Consider the following 21,885-nt stretch of genomic DNA (forward strand, 5'->3'; position numbering starts at 1 on the left):
AATGTTCCTATCTTATTCCCAGTTTGAATGTTTTCTGGCCAACTTATAAAGGCTTGTACGAGTATGTAAAAAGGTACTACAGAAGTACTACTTTTCATACTGCAAAATGGCACGGTATTAGACTGAACTGACTCACTTTAGTAGAAATTCTATGCAAAAAAGCTACATTTGTCATACTAAGGGCCTCATTATGATGGAGGATTTTCCGCCTCCTCCGGGCCGGCGGAAGCCACCTCCGGCCCGGAGGAGGCGGAAAATCCTCTGCAGAGTCACCAAAGACCCACCGCCGCATTACGATGGCTGGTGGGTCTTGGTTTCTGTCCGCTGCTTTTCCGGCGCGGTCGGCTTACACCCGCGGCGGAAAAGCTCTCATTTGGCTGGCAGTGTCTATCAGACACCGCCAGCCAAATTAGGAAGCATTTGTAAACATGCTTTTCCGCGGCGGTTTTTCCGCCGAGGAAAAGCATGTGTACTTTTGATTGTGGGGGCCCGTTGCGGGCCCCCAGGGTGTAGGCGGGTGGGGGATGCACATGGGGGGTACCTATGGTACCCCCCAGTATTTACATGCACAAAGCGGCAGGCACCGCGCGGTGCCTGCCGCTTTGTGCATGTAAATGTTAAACATGCACTTTTAACATTGCGGCGGGTGCTGCTTGAAGCAGCACCCGCCGCAATGTTAAATATCCAGGATGTGACCGCCAGGGTGGCGGTCACATCCTAATTTGCACGGAGGGACCGCCGCTGCCCCTGCGGACGGTCCCTCCACCTCTGGGGTGGCGGACGGACGCAAGTCCGTCCGCCATCCTAATCGGCCCCCAAGTAACCAATAGTTGCATTCCAGCTTTCACTTCCGCGATCTTCTTTGAGGTTGGAGAAAGCATGCAATATGCTTGTTCGTGTAGTTATTGTATGCCCCAAACCTGACTCCCAAAAGGGTACCTTTAAGGCAGCCATGCAAAATGCTTACAATAATGCTTACAAAAATGCCTAGAGACTGATGTTTATGTCTGACGGACTGGAGACAGCCTTGTTTCATTTCACGGGGGGACAGTGCAAGGTATGCAATGTTTATAATGAATGACTATTTGTGTACACTAATTGTTATTAGTTTTAACACAAATATTATTTTTCTGTAAAGAAATACACAATTCGTATTAAATATTGCACCAAATAATATGGACATGTGGCTTAAATTTCTTATTCTTCAGTGTGGAGCCCCACCACAAATCCTTTTTGATGCCGCAGTTATGTATTTCAAAGTCTCATGTGGAGTGAGAGTTTGCAGAAATTCTAACTAGATTCAAGTTTGGTTGATATTTTTACAATTTCTATGTTTCTACAGACGAAGATCTACATTTGTGCCATCTTGCTATGTTATTTGAATTTTGTGACACAGATGCTCTACATTATGAATGATATTATCCCACAAAACACTATTGAATGTGAATCCAAGATATTTCATTCAATTAACACCTCATGTAAAGAACAGCTCCCTTTTAGAATTGCAGAAACTCATTGGCTGTAGCAGTTGGACTCGTTAAGGCCATTCAATTTTTGACCCTAATACTCTTTTAACTGTGATGTTACAACTGTTCAGTTACATCATTGATCTGATGCGTCATTTGGACTGCTTATCCCTTCTCTTATTTGCCACCATTTGCAATAGTTTATCTCTTGTAGGGACCTTTCCTTTCTCTGAAAGGTTCCTGTGAATTTAGCTGACTTTTCATTAAATTTGACATGTTTTCGGACTCTCTATGAGGCTTATTTGTCCAAAGCATTTTTGAGGAGACAATCATCCACTCTCCATTTCCTTGCTTCGGGGATTTTTTTGTGTGGCTCAAATCTAGCGAAAATGTCGCATGGTTTAATCAACTTCTGCTTGCATACTGCACAGTGTATACTGTGTTAGAGATTCTAGGAATGAGGAAGTAAACAATTCGAGGAAAAATGAAATGCACATTAAAGTGAAACATAAGAGAGAAATGCATACACATTGTCAGTTGAATTGGGAATCTTCTTCGGTTTCACTAAGAAAGTCTGCCAACTTTTCTGGCATCTTTCAGGATATTTCTTTCACTAGTTAATATTTACCCCTTTTACTGGTCAGTCCAACCAATCCAGTTTAGGGACCGGTGTTATATTTCAGTCCTTGAGTAGTGGTGTGAACACTTCTCACCTCTGCCAAATCACTATTTAAGTATGATAGGATGGCAATATTTTTGATGTTAGATACACAAATGAGTTCAGTTGCCATGCTCTTATGTGTACGTGAATTTGCATGAACAGCGATTGAATGTCTTGATCCCTCCATACACTCTATATATATTTGTCGTCTTAAAAGCATGGGTTATGTCCTTTGTTTCCACTTTTTCAACAAATGGGTACCCTGCACGAGTGCCACGTAAGAGAACTTTGAAACTTAGTAGTTAAGACTGTCTGGATTGAATAAAATGATGCGCTGGGACTATATAGTAATGTTGTGTTTGTAGCCATAACCCTATGAGTGTAGATGGTGAGCAAGCTGTTACTCTACAGTTTCCTGCGCCCTTTCTGTATATCTCATTAGCAGCAGGTAGCTATACTTTTTGTGACCAGCAGAACACAATTCTCATATCTGAATTCAATGGCCAAAAATAATAAGGCCACCATAAACAGCTCAACATCTGCTGACCTCCCGGAAACATTAACCCTAGTGATTCCAATTCTTCAGTCGAGGTCACAAATGGAGTTAATTAACCTGCACTCCGCTGTCAACCACTTCAGATGTGATCATTCTACACTTGTTCATCTCCATTATTTTGGCCACACCCTAAACTCTGAGTTTAGAGCATTAAACCAGAGTATGAGGGTAACTGGGAAGGTGAAGGATAGGTCGGGAGGTCAATGACAGAATCAGGCGAGACTGTCATGACATTCCCATGAGTGTTATGGATTTAGACTTAAAAATGTTGTTTACGAAAATCCTTCAGATGTGTTCAGTGAAATGAGGACACAATACAGACTTTTAGATTTGGAAGTAAGGTGACTACTAAATATTCTGCAAACTGTTTTATCTATAAAAGGCAAAAATATTATTTAAGAGTACATGAAAGGATTGGCATTATATATGGTTTAATGCTAGATGTTGTGTGTAACTATTAGGAGTGAAATGCTAAGTTAAATTAAAGAGAGAGATTACAGTGCTATATAAAGCTGTTTGTAACACCAGAAAGACGTCTTATGGATTCTAAGGTCTAAACTGCAGGGGTTGAGTAGGGAAAGAAATGGGCGTGTTTCAGAATCAGTCACAGGACAGAAAACATCCAAGGTGCAGGATGTGGAAGTCAGTGATCAGTTGGATGAATAATGCAATGTGGAAGCTTTCACATTTGAAAACTAATGGGAACATGTGTCAGTTGTATTATTAAATGTTTCTTTAAAAACTTGCGCTTCCATGGAGGATGTAAAGAGAGAAGCAAATGAGGCCCTAAGAAATTGAATTGTGGTGGACAGGGTAATTAGAATGAGCACTGTCATTGGTAGAGAAATGTACAAAAGGCTGTTGAGTCAGAGTTCAGCATACAGTGACCATAACTTAAACATGTAGGATGTAAAACCCTGATAGTGGTACAATTCACAATTCATAGGCTATGAGCTGTGTTCATGGATTTGTGGCGAGGGCAAATGTGATCAAGAGTAGAAAAAACAGCAAAGGCGTAGGCATTGTTATGATTGTTGAGAGAGCTTTATGAAGTAGGGAAGTGTGCCCAAGTGTTGCTGGTGCTTAGCATAGTTGGTTGAATTGAACAGCACTAAAGCAGTCGGACGGGCAGGTAGTGGGAGGGCACTGTGGCAAAGACAGGTTTGAGATATCAATGGTGAGAATCTGGTGATGTGAGAGAAGGAAATAGGAGGTGAAAGAGGTTTAGAGTGATGTGTGTTTAGCAAAATCAGTGATCTGAAGCTTAGGCAGTATTGTGTAAGAAAGTCTATTGTTTCAATTTAAGTACTCATACATTAAGGTGGTGAGCAGATGTTTGAAGTCACCAAGGTTGAGTGCAAGGGCAAGTGTACCAACAAGGAGCCTTTGTATGAAGTAAAGTTAGTGGTGGATCTTGGACGTAGAAAGCTAACTTCAGTTGTTTGGAGGGTATGCAGATTTGTAGTGATAGTGAGCTGCTAAGCATATGAACCCTTGCCATGCTGCTTTATAATGGGGTATGCAAGAGTACACAATGCTACGCTTTTGACCGATTTGTGAGCACTCTTGTTCTCATGTTCTTCAATGTAAGCCAGTGCTACAGCAGTCTCCTTTTATCTTGCTTCTCTTTCTAACTTCAGGCCTTGAGTTATACAGGTAGCGACCTGAAAGTTCACCTGCCCGGTTTAGTAGAAAAGCAGGAGATGAAAGAGGACGGATCATGTATTAAAAGGTTTGGGAAGGCATGGCTATGTATGTTGTTTGACCATGGTTGCAGTGACAAAAAACTAACACAACTCTACATTTCTTCGTTTTCCTGGGGGAGGAATAATGTTTTGCTTTGACAGGTCCAGCCACAAGAGACGTGAATTTGGCCTTGATCAGTGAAAAAACATGGCCGTCAAGTTACAGGCAGCACCATAGTGAACAAGTCCACTAAAGCACCACATACAATCCATGGTTTAAAATTCTCATTCACTAAACGATTTTATTATGTCCCAGCATATACGTTGTTTGTCACGTACAGCACAGCTGAGGGGAAAGTTGCAATTGACAATAGTTGACTATTGATATCTGATGGTGTTTAGTGGTTTCGCTTAGAATTTTATTTTAAAATTGTATCCTTTACAACGGGCGGCTCTTAGCCCTACCTGCAAAGAAATAGCTCAGCCTTCTGTGTGCACATTAACTAACCCCCTGTCTTTATGTGCAGGGGAGCATTCAGCAGGCCTTAGCAAAGGGTTTTGTTTAACCTCTGATCTGCCAAGTAGTGCTGATGGCTTCCCCATACCTTTTGGCCTCAAGGTCTGGGAGTGCTTGAGCAGATTCGTATTGCGAGGTTTGAGCCAGACTGACACATTGCCCCTGAGCACCTCACAGCCAATATTTGGAATGGATCCAGATTCTCCTCACAATAAGGTGAAATGCTCTACTGCCCCCTATCGGGGTCTTGCTTGGTCCCTGGTAACATTAATTCATCATCCCTGCTGTAGCCCGGGGGACATTAAATGTGCACTACCTCATTTATAGCATTTGACTCAGGTTCATTGCCATATCTCATCCTGGGCGCACCAATAAAGGAGATTCCATCATATGCATTAGAGTACATTGACATGGAAATGGGGAAATACCTAGGTTTGAATGTGCTGCCAATTGCAAAAAACCCCCAAAAAACATGTGGACCCCTTCAGTGCCAGTGGACAAGGTGCCATATTCACAGGGGCCACTACCAGGCTAGGATGGCTCATATTGCCCAGTTTCCAAAATCTAGTCTGCCTGCAAGCTGAAGATATAAAGAAAGAACATATATCTAAAAATACAACAAAAATCATAATTATAAGGATATTATTGAAAACTATATGATATACCGGTCTATTTTAAGTACTCTGTGGGAGCCTATTCACAAAAGCACATTTCCATACAGAGATCTCATATGGAATTTTGACTGGGGAAGGCGCGATGAATTGAGAGATACAGTCATGATATGCAGTAATTTATGTACATATTTTATTTCCTATTAACAAGATGACTACTAGCAATTTGCTTTAGAATTGCATGTCAATGCTGTGTCGTAGTCAAGCTGTTTTCACCCACCACACCCTTGCTGAATGCACTGTAAAACCATGCTAAGCAACCAGGAAATGCTTCCCGTGCAATCAACGTATTGCACCTTTCGTGTGCGGAGATGGATGCACCAGTTTGCACGTTGCTTTCCTTGGCCTACTATTTTCACTGGTCTAAATCTTTGTTGTGCATCTTATACATTCTCATCTAAGAGTAACTGATGGAAAGAAAATTAACAGGGAATTGCTTTGGAAAGCCCCAATTATACAAAAGATTGCAGCATTTAATACTTAAGAGCGTGAAATGGTTTGTTACTTGTAAAAATAATCTTATTTTTCATTGTTCTTGAGGATGAACTGCACTTTATCGCAAAAGCAGGGATGGGTAGCTTCTGTGATGCATCAATACATTTTGCAGAGGCACCAAGGTGCTTTGAATGTCACAGCGGCAGATATCCCTGGCTGCTCCTCCCGTGTAAATAGCCCTGACAAAATTAATGTATTGTGTTATTAAAGTTTAGTGGTCCTTTTGTGAAATGTTTGCACTGTGTCATTCTGGATTGGCCAGCCTTGCTGTGAGGTGCCTGTGCAGTACCACTAAAAGGTACAGCAGCCGTGCTATAAATGCACTTTGCCATCTAAGTATACCATCAACTCTTAAAAAATATACCAGCCCTGCTGTGGCGAAGGCGCACGGTCCTATTAAACATTAACAACCGTGCTGTGATGTTTACATATCTTCCTATTAAAAGTGCAGGCAGAGCCTAGCTGAGAAAAACAAGTGCTAGCTATGGGCAATGCCATGTTCAATGTCAAGCTTTCCGTGTTTGACTTAAGAAAATCTCAAGGGGTTGAGGTATTCTTTAACTGATTTATCCATTCAGTAATTCGCGCTGTATGTCTGTATTCTCCTATGAATTAATGGGGGCGCGGTTCCATTGCAGACAATGGCTATGAAGGCTGCTGCAAACATCTCTGCTAATAATGCTTTTCTCATTTCAATAACGATAAAACTATTTTCTCCTCCTAGGGCGCCCACACCCAGCTGCTTGGCATGGACCACCGTTGTATGATAAGAAATGAGGAACAGTTGTGTATTAAAAGCAGCATTTACTTGACATATAACGAGAGGTGTAAAACAATAGATGCTATTTTTGTCCGCGCTCTGCCTCAGGGATTCTGCGTCTAGAAGGACGCCTGAATGGCTCAGCATCACAATTTCCTACAAAAACACTATGTTCCACGTCTAAATATGTTTTTCTAAAGAAATGAACCACAGGGAACAGGAGAGAGCTTATTTTAATCCTGAAAAGGACTCGTGTTGGCTTCTATTAAGTGGAGCTTTTACAAAATTACATTTATGGAACATCAGCAAATTGAAAGGAGTATAATGTTTCACACTTTTTGCGCTAAAACTGTCAGCTGCATATCTGTCCCTGTCTACCAGGCCCTGGATACCATTGTGGGAATAGTGTAGTTTGGCGCTATTACCGGTGTTTAATTTTTTCAAACTATCTGCTGGTGGTTGCAAACACTTTTAGAGATTAAAAAAAAAATAACACATTTCTGTGTTCTATGGGAAGCGGAAACCCCACAGCGTTTATCTTATTTCATTTTTTTTCTTTTGGCAGTTTTAGACTTATTCCTGCCTGGGTACATTACTGCCCGTTACTGTCAATCATATTGATTCTGGTTAATAGTCAGTACAGTCAGAATCATTAATGATCATACATGTTTGGAGGCATTACAGCTCCTAACCTGCTTGGCAATGAATTGCCAATGAGGATCCTTACTAGGCCTATTGCTAGTTACTGTGAAGGGCATTTATTAAGCAATATTATCCAAGGGGTCGGGGACTCTCAAGTAGTTATTGACAGGGGTGGAGTGTTGTAAACTATTTGCTTGTATATCCTGTTCTCTCTATGACCTCTGTTCTACTCTATTCTCGTTCTGTCTTGTTCTAGAATTAGCATGTTTGCTGGGGCTCCAGGTTCTGCTTGGGCAGTTGGTTGACTGGTCAGCAGGCGCTGGGTCCTTTACTGCTGTACTCGTGAATAAATCTCCTTACAAACTACTGCTGACTCAAGGAACAACATTTTGGCGACTTGTGCCTGCTGATCCTTGGATTCTACTGTCCTCCAAGGGACTTACAAAGAATTCTCGGCGAGAGCAACTTTTGTAGAAGTTGGACCTGGCCAGATCGAACCCAGTGATGTCTCTCTTATTTTCCAGTGAAGATTGAGGCGTCGGAAACTAACTCGGCCAAATCCGAAATTATTCCTCCTAATTTGGCAAACTATTCCTATTCAACCGCTTACCTGTGAGTATAGCTCCTGTTCCCTAGCAACAACTTCAAGTTCGTCTTCTCCATTCCTCTGTTCTTCTCCAAGCGAGCGTATGACGTGCTTCCTCAGCGTCAAGACTGCGTGTGTGTCAAGCCTCGTTTCCACTTCGCGGCCATTTTCCATTGCAGTTCTTCTGACGGGGTGCGTGTGACGTCACGCGTTAGCATTCATCGTCCGTGTCAAGCCTCCTTTTGATTCTCCCGCAGTGATTTCCTTGTAGCCAAACTGTAACGCATTACTCTGTTTCTCGTTAGTGCTTCGAGGGAACTTTCACCAGTGAAGGTATTTGTGCTCGACTTTTCTTTCAATTTTTGTTTTCAAATCATTTACACATGGCACAAAACATAAATATAACTCTACCTCCACCGTTTTTAAATGAACCTGGAAATCCTCCGGTGCAATGGGAGGACTGGTTCATTATGTTTGACAATTATTTGGAGGCTATAGATGGTCAAGAGTTTTCCTCGAAGAGGAAAAAGGCAATTTTGTTGAGTACCTTGGGGAAGGGAGGGACAGAGAATTTTTAGGTTCTTACCGATCGTCTTACAGGCTAATGGTCAAGCCATTCCTGATTTGTACAAGGAAGCTATCTCAAGGTTGGAGGTAAAGTTTGGTAAGGAGGAGAATCTTGTGATGCATCGCTACAAATTTTATACACAAAAACAACGATTAGAAGAGAATATTGATGACTTTGTTACCCGCTTGAGGGAGTTGTCAATAAAGTGCAAGTTTGGAACAATGGCTGAGGAGCTAATACGAGATCAGCTCATAGTGCAGTGTAATAGCCACAAAATTCAGGAAAGACTTTGGGCGACGAAAAATCCTACGCTAAAAGTCGCAATTGAACTTGCACAAGTCATTGAGGAGTCCGAAAAGTGCATCAAAGTTATTGAAAACTCCAAGAAGAAGCAATTAGAGCAAGAAGTGTCTGTAGTTTCGGATAAAGATGGAGAACTTGATTCTCATTCTGGTCTGGATGATTCTGTTGCAGTCATCAAAAACAAGTTGAAAACTTTTCCTAAGAAGGGTTTTTCTTCAAACAAATTTTGCAACAGATGTGGGAGCAATTCCCATTCTTCTGAGGCCAGATTCTGCTTCGCAGCGAATAAAGAGTGCCTAAAATGCGGCAGGATTGGACATTTTTCAAAGATGTGTAAAATGAAAAATAAGCAAAATGTTGCTGTTGTAGAAGATTACTCTTGTGATGGTTCTTCTGCTGCTGAGAAACTTTTAGGAGTTAGTGACTCTGATGTTGCTAGTGTTGATGATCGAAGACAAAATAGACCTAAAGCTATGTTTGTAATAGATGGGCGGGAGGTTTCACTTATGGTGGACACTGGTTCCCGTCACACTATCATTCCTCAATCCACTTTCAAAATGTTGTGGTCAGACAAACCATTATTTAAGAGTGATATTTCTCCAAAGGGCTTTCAAGGTCAAGGGGAAATCATAGATATTGTTGGTTATTTTGAGTCCAGCATTGTTTTTAAAAACAGGTCCACAATTGGGAAAATGTATGTGTCCTTTGATGGTCCACCCATATTGAGGTGGGTTCATCAATATGACTTGTATATTATTATCAACCCAAGGGCTCCTGATCAAGTGATGAGTTGGGTGAGCTAAAGGGATATTCACACATGATAAAGATGAAAGAGGGTTGTTTGCCTATTCAACACAGGCTCAGGAGGATTCCTCTTGCCATCAGGAGTGAGGTGAAAGAGTTGTTGGAAGAAATGTTGCAGAGTGGGGTCATTGAACCTGTGGAGGGATCACCGTGGGTTTCTCCGGTGGTTATTTCTAAAAAATCGGATGGCAAGTTGCGCTTCTGTGTTGATCTCAGGTCTGTTAATAAGTGTGTGATTGCCGATACTTTTCCCCTTCCCAATATTGGTGAGTTAGTGTCTACACTTGAGGGTGCAAAATATTTTTCTAAACTTGACCTTAAGAGCGCGTACCATCAGGTTAAACTGCATGACTCTTGCAAACATTTCACTTCCTTTATCACTACTGAAGGTATCTTTCAGTTCACACGTTTACCTTTTGGATTGATTTCAGCGGCTAGCGTGTTTCAATGCATGGTTCATGAATTGTTCAAGGGGTTGGAAAAAGTTGTGTACTTTCAAGATGACATTCTTGTTTTTGGCAGTTCAGAGTCTGAGCATAATAAAATACTTAGACAAGTACTACATAGGATTGGTGATGCAGGTCTTACTCTGCGCAGGGAGAAATGTGCCTTTCTTGTTCAGCAGATTGAATATTTAGGACATGAAATTTCTGTTTCTGGGATTAAGCCAAAGAAGGATTTGCTGTTGGCTATAAGGTCAGCTCCTCGACCGTCTGATAAGGATCAGTTGAGGTCCTTCATGGACCTTATAGAGTACTACTCTAAATTTGTAAGCAATTTTTCGGAAAAGACTATTGATTTTAGAGTTTTACTCAAAAAGGGGTGCAAGTTTGTTTGGGGTCCTAAGCAGGAATTACAGTGTCATTGAAAATGAGGCTTTGGCAGCTATGTGGGGTGCACATTATTTTTGCACTTTGGGGGGTCAATTTTGTTATTAAAACAGACCATAAGCCTTTGCTCAGGATTCTGGCTCCTGGTGGTGCTATTAGATGTTCTCCGAGGCTGGCCAGATTGGCAGCTAAATTGCAGGATTTTCATTTTCAAGTTGAGCTTATTCAGGGTTGGAGGAATCTCCAAGCCGATTGTCTTTCAAGATTACCTTTGAAACCAACTGAGGGTGATGTCCATGTTGATTTGTTGGATGAAAGTGTTGCTTGGGTGCAAGATGTTGTTTCCTTTGGTGTTGGTTCTTCCTCGCATCAGGAATGGATTGATGCTATGAGAAGTGATGAGGTCCTCAAGGATGTCATTAGGTTGATTAAGGACGGTTCAGGGAGAGAGAGTTGTTTGCAGGTCTCTGTTCGTCCTTATGTCAAAATTCTGGACGAATTGTCTACTTGTGGGGACGATATTATTTTGCGCAATGACAGGTTTGTTCTGCCTTGTGGTCTCAGACGTAAGCTTTTTAACATTGCCCATGAGGGGCATCTAGGTCAGACTTTGACCCAGCAAAGGCTCAAATCTAATTTTTGGTGGCCTGGCATGGATGCTCAGGTTGCTGTGTGGGTTGAACAGTGTGGTATGTGCAAGGATGGTGAGAAACGCTTGAAGGTGGCTGTTGGTTGTAAACTATTTGCTTGTATATCCTGTTCTCTCTATGACCTCTGTTCTACTCTATGCTCTTTCTGTCTTGTTCTAGAATTAGCATGTTTGCTGGGGCTCCAGGTTCTGCTTGGGCAGTTGGTTGACTGGTCAGCAGGCACTGCGTCCTTTACTGCTGTGCTCGTGAATAAATCTCCTTACAAACTACTGCTGACTCAAGGAGCTTATTTACAACATGGAGTCATCGGTCTGAGGTGAAGGCCTTAAGCCTCGCCTGTCCATAACTACACGAGAGCGCTTACAGCTTTGATAATGTTGCTTTTTTAAAACAGACCTGTACAATTCGGGGAAAACTTCACAAAGCTGGGTTCACTGACAAAACATTGACAACCAAAACATCCCCATACCACAATATTGAGTCATAAATAAAAATGTCAAAAATATCGACATCCTATATTTATAATGGTAAATACAAAAATATTGGGGGGAAAATATCGATGACATAAATATAGATGTAAAAAAATGATTTTTTATACATATATATATATATATATAAAATAAAATAATAAATATTAAATATATTAAAGATTAAACTTAATGTAAAAAAATAAATAGATGTAATATACGTTTTGACAAAATAACAAACGTAACTTAAAAAAGTTAAACAAACATATAATAATTATTATATATATTTACTGTAAAACAATAAATAAACTATTAATTTAAATGTATTTTATAATTTAAATAATATATACAAATGTTAAAAAAATATATATATATACATATACCAATAACATAACATTTATGTTAAAAAACATTCTATTATTAATTAAAACATGAGGCTATTTAAAAATATTTAAACTTAAATTTCCCACTCCAGTCAATGCAACAGTGGGGAAAGTGTTGGATTGCGGAGGAGTACAAATTACCATTCCCACTCCAGTAAGTGCAAAAGTAGGGTAAGTGTTTGATAGCGGAGGAATTCAATTTACTATTCCAACTCCAGTGAGTGCAACAGTAGGGAAAGTGTTGGCTAGCGGAGTGGTAAAAATTACTATTCCCACTCCAATGATTGCAACAGTAGGGAAAGTGTTGGATAGCGGAGGGGCAAAAATTGCTATTCCCAATCCAGTGAGTGTAACGGTAGGGAAAGTTTTGCATTGCCGAGGGATATACTATTCCCACTACAGTCAATTCAAAATTACAAAATTAACAGAATATCTACAACAAAAAAACATTTTAAAAATAAAATAAATGTAAACAAATATATAAATATGTTACAAATTAAAATACAAATATATTTAATATTATGAATTAAAAAACATTATAATGTTAAATACATATCACAAATACCTACAATTATTATATTAAACAAAATATAAAAATATTTTTCAAACAAAAAATATTTTTAGTTAGAAATTATTTATAAACTAAAGCATTATTACATACATTTATTTTATTTACATCCTACCCTATAACACCACACAATTCACAACCCACACCTAAATGAAAAATAAAATATACTTCCATAATTAACATAATTAATTATCAAATAAATAAATATTATTCATTAAAAAACAAATTAAACATAAACAATTAATTAACTTCCCACTTTTTACCCCTATAAACCCACGACCCACACCTAAAATTAATTACACAATTCCCATGTTTAATTTTCAATTAATGAAATAATATTAATTAACAGCTAAATATTAATTAATTAAAAAATAAATTACTTCCCACCCTTTACCGCTATAAACTCCACAACCCACACCGAAAATAATTACACAAATTCGATATTTAATTTTCGATCAAAAAATCTATATTAATTAGCAAGTTATTATTAATTAATTAAAAATAAATTACTTCCTAGCCTTCACCCCTATAAACCCCACAACCCGTACCTAAAATGAATTAAACAATTTTCATATTTAATGTTTAATTAAGTAATAATAATTAACAATTAATTATGAATTAATTAAAAATAAATTACTTCCCACCCTTTACCTCTGTAAAAACCCCACAACCTGCACCTAAAATTAATTGCAGAATTTCAATATTTAATTTTCAATTAATTGATCAATATTAATTAACAACCAATTATTAATTCATTAAAAATGAATTACTTCACACCCTTTACCCCATAAACCCCACAACCCGCACCTAATATTAATTACTCGATATTTTGTCTGCACACCACAATGCTGTTAGATGGTGTGTTTTTCCTGGGAGTATTTAAGAAGAATGTTACCTGATGGTTGTGTTATCCATTAAAATGCATTGTAGTGAATTACTTGGTTTTGAGGGTGACAAAACTGTGCAGGTAAAAAGAGTGATAATATAAAAGCAAAGATGCATAACTAGCATGGTGGGCAGTTGATTCAGTGATTATGTTTTTACCAATAGTGGTTCATTCCATTAGAACATGGTTAGTGGGAGCAGCTGTTGTTTAGTTTTAAGACTAAAAACGCATATAGATAAATACTTGTTTATGTAATTATTCATTCATGTATAGAATTGGTTCGTAGCATGCAGCAGTGGGCCAGCCAGCCACTTCTGATCACTGATGGCTATGTTGAAGGTGGTTCTTGGCTTAACTAGTTCCGATGAATGATGGTAGTATCAGAGAACACAGGTGGACTACTCAGACTTTAATGGTGGGCAAACAACATTGAGAGAAGATAGTTCCTTATTAGCGGGGGTTATTCCATTGGTCTCAAAATTGTCTGGGAAGGGATCTTGCAAGAGTCAGAATCTATCAAAACGCACCCCAGAGCTGTTTAGCTATCACACTCCCCCAGTGTGTCTTGTCATTGAATCTTGCCTGCTTGCTCTTATTTGCATTACCGTAAATCAGGCTGCCTCTAGACCTATAGCGTGGAAAAAGTATTTTAGGGCATGGCCATTGTGTGCTTAGAATTGTGCACATTTTTCAGATGTACTTGCTAAACAACACTGGTTAATAGGCATTGTTATATGACATCATGAAGTGTATCTTAAGAATATTTGTGTTGCAACTGTAGAGGAAACGTGAGTGGTATTCTGTTTGGCTGAGTTTTGGTGTTGTGGAAAGCAGGCCTGTTAGACCCAGTGGTTTCTAGTTGGCTGGGACACATCGAAGCTAGACAGAATCCACTGTACTAGGTGGGATGAGTATGATGCACATGTTTGATTATCTGTGCTCACCCTGGGGTAGCTTAGCACAGAGCAGTCGGGCATATCTCATGGTCAAGGTGTAAAGTATTGGCACAACACCACCCCCGCAAAACACTAAGTACACTTCAAAAAGACTCCACACCGTATGTATGAACCACTTGTCTTTGTATTACACACATATTGCAATCAAAATGACATACACATTGGATATATGCTTTACAGTTATATGCAATAGTCGAACTCTACATTAGCTGCAGAACGGCATGAGCATGTATGTACTAATCATAAGTATACTCTTGCCCGGTTATCGCCTCAGCCTCGTAAGCAGCATAAAGCCATGTGCATACATCCCCGAGGTGTTCACGATCCAAGCAATCCCTCCCTCATCAAAAGCATTAGAAACATATATGCAGGTTGTTCAGAGGTATTCCACTTACCCGCTAACACATTAGCACAGAACATAACATTCCCAATATCGCATACCCCGTACAATTATAATGGTCAAGAAATCAAAGGTTTTGACACCAGCTAGTGATACAAGTTGCATCCGCTGGCGACACTTTGATGAGATTGCCGGGACCCCTAAAGCAGAAGGAAACAGTTACTTGATTTCCTCCTTCCTTGATTAGGCCTCCAGCGGCACCTTCATGAGTGCAAGATTACTATCCCCCATAGGCAAAAGACTGTGACACTTGAAGCTGCAGCACTTCCAAATGTTTCCCCTCAGGTGGAGTTGCGAGCTGCAGTTGCTGCAGGCAGCCAGCTATGGGTGCACACAAGACACGAGACCCCTCTGGTCCAGTCACAATATATTCAACAACAGCAGACCTTGTGGCATGGGTCCGGGGAAAGGGAACCGTTGACCTCGAATGGAGGCGGCGATGTCAGACACTATCGTCCTCCCAATCTGATAGAGACTACTAGCCACAGATTCCTTAATGTAGAATTATCCCCAGGCGCGAGACTGGACCCAGAAACTTTTTGCCCAGCTTCCCTGCGCGCCGGGGGGACGGCATCACGCGACTCCGCCCAGATGTCAGCTACTGATCCTCACCCCATCTGCATGTGGTGTTTGGGGTAGCACCACGACTCCACTGATTGTGAGGCGTGCCGGCGGATGAAACCAAAGTACCGGTGGGAGCGCCGGATGAAACTTCTCTCAGCTCGCATGTCCAGGTCGGCATCGTCGCCACACCAGGCCCCTGCGGAGGGTTTTCAGAACCGCAGCCTCCGTCTTCGTCTCCCTGGTCGCAAGAGCGTCGCTCACCTGTCGGTAAGTGTTGCAGTTTGTCCCCAAGGGCTGGTTCCCGGCCTGTTGGGGGAGCGGGCTCTCCGCGGGTGGTGTGGCCCGAGTGTCTTCCCCTATCCGCCGTTTCCCGGTGTGGGGGCGACTAGAGCCCAGATGGAGAAATATGCAGTGGCTGTGCAGGCCTCGATGGCTTCTCCTCCTCCTCCTTCTCCACCTGGGAAGTCAGAGGATCCCTTGCAGTGTGCAGGACCCTCCACGGCAGCTCCGGCCCCGGCGCCGACTGGTTTGGATCCAGGCTCGGAGGATGTGGTGCTGTTGGGGTGCGGCCCTTCGGGGGTCCCTCCTTCAGATCACGGTGCCTCTGCTTCACCGCAAACTCCAGCAGGAGTCCCTTGTGGTGTCGTGGGAGGTCGCCGGGACTCGGGTTGTGCCCCCGAGTCCCACTCTGTCCTCGGGGCAGGCAGTGCCTTGTCCGAGGCCAAGGTGATGCCTCTTTGGCACCGGTGGCTGCTGGCCTAGGCAGCGCCGCAGGGGCTGACAGAGGGCCCTTCTCATCCGGTCACAGGCCAAGGTTGGTGGAGGATCCCTCTTCCCTGCCCGGGTCCCTCTCACCCCTCCACGCAGGTGAATGCCTCATCGGATGTCGGGTCGATGCCTTCCCGGCTCCGGTCTCCTGAGCCGAGCACTGTGGTGGAGGTCGTTCAGGCGTCTCCCATGGCGTCGGACGACGCTGTCATGCCTCAGATTGCGGACTCTACGGCACCAGGTCGATGTCAGGTCGTTGACTCGTCCTCTGATGCCTCTCTCCAGAGGTTCAACGATTGATGGTGTCATCCTCACTGGAGACAGGCCGACGTGTCGTGGCTTTTTCCCAGACGTCGTCTAAGGATGGCTCCTCGCCGTTGCCCCGGTCTTCACCGGAGGCGCCGCAGGTCCCCCACTCCTCGATCCCTCTTCCTCCTATCCGGACCTGGCCCTTCCTTCCTCCGGTTGGCTTGGTGGACGGTCCCCTTAGCTTTCAGCCGTCGACTACTGAGGAGCTGCTTTCCCCACCGGGGGGCCCTACGGAGGCGGGTGCGGCTTTTGCTCATGCTGTATCCATGGCAGAAGGGAATTTTACGCATGGGTGATCCAGCTGCCCATTTCCCCGCGGATCATTTCCTGGAGGTTTTCCACCAGGGCTCTGGTGGCAGGGAGCTGCTGCTCCCTTTCGAGGGTTCGCTCCATTTTTCTCTTTTGGGGACTTGGGGCCGTTCCGCCATGGGGGAACCGGTGCCCCAACACCTTCTGCACTGCCACCATCCGGCGCTACTTGATCCGGTGTGTCTTTCCCGCCACCCGTTTACCAGAGGCCCTCTTTTGCAGAATGCCTTTCCCTCTTTGCCGCCGCTGTTGTCCCCCTGTCAGTGGAGGCCCGCTGGCTGGACTCCTGGGGGAGCCATATATTCACCTCAACCAGTGCGGCTCTGCGGGCCCATAACACGCTGTGCGTTTTGGCTAGGGCAACTTCTTGCTTGTGGGACTCGACTGATTCCCTTATGTCTGCCGATTCACAGGAGGGTGCCTGTGTTGACTTGAAGCACTATGTGTTGGATGGCCGGGAGCTGGCGGCGTTTATTTTTCGCTCCGCTCTGGACATCTTGGAGGTGCTTGGTCGTGTCATGGCTTCTTCTGTGGCACTTCGTCACCATGCCTGGCTTCAGGACAGTGTGTTCCCGGAGAACGTTCGGGAACGGCTGGTAGACCTTCCTTTAGATGGCGCTCTTTTGTTCCACGGCCCTGCAGACTTGGCCATTCAGACGTTCTTGGCGGGGCTTCGGCTGCCTCCTCCTCCTCCCCCCTACCCCTCAGTGACCTGTGAGTTGATCTGGTTTGGGAGGTGTTCTTCCGTTCAGTGACCTGTGAGTTGCTCTGGTTTTTTGGGAGGTGTTCCTCCGTTGGGGCGGGTTGCCCCAGTTGTGTGATCAGTGTGCTTCATGCGCATTCGAGTCCTCCTAGTAGGGACTGTGGTTCTGTTGGCTGCTGGCCGGCCCTTCTTGACTGTATGTTTTTGCTTTGGGTTTCTACACCATGCTAGGCCTGAGACTAGGCCCTCTGTTTTTTCTTTTTGACTGCTTGACGAGCCTTCTGCAGGTTTTTCCGTAGGTCTTTTTTGTTGTCCTCTGCTGTGGATGTTTTTTCCGAAGAGGTTCCCATGTCTTGGGACGTAACATGCCTTATGTGGGGTAGTGGTAGCTGTTAGACAGCTCTGTCATGCGCTGGGGAGCTGTGGTCGCCTTCAGGCCTCTGCTCTCCATGGTGTTGCGGTAGGTTGAGGATGCAATCCTCTTGCTGATAGCTTGGAATGGCTTGAGTTGCGCCCCGGGGTGTCCATCTCCAGGGTCGCTGTGCTGTTTGCCTGGTCTGGCCTGCTGTTTGCGGCCTGGCATCATGGCTCTGGCTGGTTCCGCTTCTTTTTGGGCCGTGTGTGCCGACTTCTCCCTGGAGCGTGTTCGGACCCTTCTTTGCCTTCCTGCTTTCTGTCTTCGGCTGGCGTCTGGCTTGCCCTGAGTACATCGTTCCATGGTATTCTCGGCGTTCTGGCTGTGTTTGCCGGTTCGACCTACTGTCTTCTGCACCATTGTGCCTTCTTGGCGCTTTAGTGCTTTGTCCGCTTCTCCCAGTAGGCCCTGCATTCAGTTCTGCCTCTCCTCCCTGGGGATGAGATGGTTTTTGTGCCTTTCGGACGCAGTCGGTCCCTGCGGAGCTTTGGATGGCTCATCCTGGGTGACCTCGGGCTCCCCTGTCTGCTTCTGCCTGCTTATTGCTGGCAGCGCTTTCTGTCTGGTCTATTGCCTTCTGGCTGTGATGGGCTTGGCTGCCCTCTTCATAGGGTGTGTTCCCGGTGGGAGGCCTGCATTTGCTCGTCTTCTTTTCATTGGAGTCTTAAGGTTTCTCTTCTCCCTTGGTGCTCCTCTTCATTGTCTTGACCTTGGGTGGAAGCTCTGTTGTCTTGCATGGGCGTGGGGTACTTTGGCCTCTTTTCGCCTTGCCCTTGTTTCCTCTGTTGAGTGAGGACGGGCTGCCTCTTTTCTTGTCTTCCCGTATCCTCTCCGGGGTCGGCGCTCCTCTAAGTGTAGGGTTTCCCCTTGCCTGGTGGGACAGGGCTATTCACGCTGTCCATTAGAACCTTCCCCTGTGGGGCTATCTGTTCTGTACAGGCGGTGGGGACCTCTTGCAGACCCTCCTCCCCTCTGGGCATGGCTAGGGTAGTTATTCTACGTTAAGGAATCTGTGGCTAGTAGTCTCTATCAGATGTACGAGTTAATTACCTTCGGTAACGATGTATCTGGTAAAGACGATTCTAGCCTCAGATTCCTTCATGGGCTGCCCTTCCTCCCTGTGGGTGGCTATGTCTTCTACGAGTACATTCTTTCCCTCTTTCTGACTGGATGTTCGTCCTATTTATTTGTTCCTTTTCCTCCCCTTTTTGCATATGGAAGGATAGGTTTATAGGTACTTCTGTGCCCTTATGCTCTGGTTACTCCAGGTTGGGGCCTACCAACCCTCCCCCCCCTCTTCCCTTTCTTACTAGGGTTCTGGGCCCTATGCTATCCTCGAGGTTGGGTTTTTTTGGCTGTGCCTCTGCCCTTTGTTTATTATGGGGGTTGTCTCATTCTGTGAGCAGGCTGGGTTGGAGTTTTGTTTGTTTGTCTCAGACTGGTTACCCTTCATTGTTTTTGGTTGGTTGTGGTATTCCTGCTACATCTTATCATTACATTTTACATATGTTGTTTGTCTCCGCGGGGGCGGGAGGGGGACCGTTCCCATAATGGCAGGGTTGCTGCTCAGGGCTGGGCTCTGTCTTTATTCTTTTCCCTGCCTTTGGGTGCTACAGTGCTTGGCTGGTGTGGTTCCTCACCATTCCTTTTTCCAAATGTTCTACTCTTTCGCACACCGTTCCTATACTCACAGTTTTTGTCTGATGGCTGTGCGTTGTGGCACGGAAAAGTTCTCAGAAGAAAACTGACGTAGGCACGCCGGGGTGGGACTTATGTGACCCCGATGACGTCACGTACGCGGACAACGCCTGGGCAAAGTTGCGTTATGCCATCCCCCCGGCGCACAGGGTTGCTGGGCAAAAGGTTTACGGGTCCAGTCTCGCGCCTGGGGATAATTCTACGTTAAGGAATCTGCAGCTAGAATTGTCTCTAGATACATCGTTACCAAAGGTAAGTAACTTGTACGTCTGGAGGTCAGAGACAGTCTAGGCTTCCTGCTCAGGTTCCTCGGACTCAGCAAACATCCCCCAACACCCATTGGACACCACATGCTACAGAGTGCGAGCTAACACAGGATTGCGGTTGCAAACCCGGATCCCTCGGACTCGGCAATCTTCCCCAGAACTCTTTGAACTCCTCACATTCCGGCAACTGAGGTGGCTCACTGATCTTTACGAGCATACTCCTCTGTATGTGTGATTACTGCATAGGTCAGGACGGTCCGTGTCCCAACCAACAAACCCTTCCACCTGTTTTTGCTGCACCCTACGCAGTTCTTATGATCTTGTGGAAATGAGGGGATCCTTTCTGTGTCTGGGGTCTCGTGCACAGGAGGCCAGCCAACTGGCCCTTGGAACGTGCTTAGGGACCCGGCCATGACAGTTGGGAATTAGCTGCAGGCCAGCAATATCCAGGCAGAATCCACCAAGGTATAGTCCTCTTCTTGGAGTACGACAAGCCCCAGACCACCACAGGTCTATGGATAATCAAGTTGAAGTCCCTCCTGCCTCAATGGTTCCACTTGTTCATGTCGCAGTAACAAACCAGCGTAGTATGGCTCCAATTCCAAAAGCATCTCTAACTCCTGAGGGCAGAGCCCCAGTAGTTATACCCACAATGGCCTTTTAAGATGAGATCAGTTCAAAAGGCCACCTTTGAAATGCACAGGCCCTCTCTAAATGTTCCTGTCTGCCATTCTACCATGGTAGGCTTGATCAATATATTTAGTGGGTTCAAGGCCCTCTTCCTTAGAATGCAGTGTCAACTCCACCTCCTTGTATCCATCCCAGGAAGGCCCCTCAGAGGTCTGCAGTGTCCCTTGAGCCTGTAGTTTATAGCGTTCTATCAAAAATGCATTGATGCAGCTGTTCCCCCAGCACCCAGATGTGGATTGGAGACAGGCTGACAGGCACACAAGCCACCAGCACAGAAATGCCCACTTTCCCAAAGTGGCATTTCCACATTAGTAATGACAAATCCACTTGCACGACTGGAGAGGATTTGCCATTACTAACTCATCATTATCAATCTCTATACTGCTACTCTTTTGCGAGTAGAAAATACTGCTCAATACACTTTCCACTGGTCCCATATGTTAATCAATGCGAGAACAGGCATACTGAACACACCATCCAGTGCATGTAGCGCACCGCCACCCATTCCCCACCTCTTCCCGACACTGCACCCTTCTCCCATGTAGTACTCCGATGTAGAGAGAGACTTGCAGAACCTTGGCAAGTAACCTTTTAAGTACCAAGCTGAGTAACAGTTACCTGCATACACAGGCCCTGCCAGGGTAAACCTGTGGCACGTTTTAGGAGCTACATCCGATGGTGGCACAACCAATGCTGCAGGCCCTTCGAGGAGCATTTGCGTTACATGCCCTAGGTAATTGTCTTACCCCTAGCCAATCATGCATACACCAATCTCCAGTATGTAAATGACAAGCACAGTGTTTTGGCACTGAATAGAAGTGTCAAAGTCCTAAGGCTAGCACATAGATCAGTGGAAAACCAGGAGGGAAAAAAGCAAAAAAAATTGAGGGAAAGCACCGTAGAAAGAGCCATTTCCAACCAGGCCTTTACCCTCACCGTGAGCATTTTGATTAGTAAAACCAAGGACTGCAAGTTATAATAGTGTATGATAGCCCGGTGAGCCCATCCCGGATAGATACAGAATTACACTGTTAGTGCAGCAGCAGCAGTCTCCTCAGTCAAGTGACAATTGTAGGTAGAAACCCAGATGCAGCATTCACTCCCAATTATACTAGTACTCTTGGCTAAGAAAAATCCTGTTTAGGAAATTAGAGAACAGTCTTGATGGTTTTCAAGACTGGTTGTTTTTGTCTATCTAGCTAAGGAAACAAAATAAATGTTAAGTGATTAGAATCAGACCTAACATATAGGGCAAGGTGGGGCTCTCCGTCACTCAGTTAGCACACACCACTATATGCCGCTTATTAAT

At 44.1% G+C, this 21,885-nt stretch overlaps 1 protein-coding gene across 6 annotated transcripts in view; it reads left to right on the forward strand.

The window, feature by feature from the left end:
* Nucleotides 1-21,885, forward strand: part of ANK2 (ankyrin 2) — a 1,987,506-nt gene that overhangs the window by 1,956,440 nt on the left and 9,181 nt on the right. For 5 of the 6 annotated variants that reach the window (XM_078676735.1, XM_078676733.1, XM_078676736.1 and 2 more), the window contains one exon: nucleotides 4,324-4,415. The exons of the other annotated variant lie outside the window; for it this stretch is intronic. In XM_078676735.1, coding sequence (XP_078532861.1) covers nucleotides 4,324-4,415 — 92 coding nt within the window. The remainder of the gene's footprint in view (nucleotides 1-4,323; nucleotides 4,416-21,885) is intronic. 6 annotated transcript variants of the gene reach the window in all.

The sequence above is a fragment of the Lissotriton helveticus genome, chromosome 2_1 (genome assembly GCF_964261635.1).
Source record: "Lissotriton helveticus chromosome 2_1, aLisHel1.1, whole genome shotgun sequence".
Classification (NCBI taxonomy): Eukaryota; Metazoa; Chordata; class Amphibia; order Caudata; family Salamandridae; genus Lissotriton; species Lissotriton helveticus.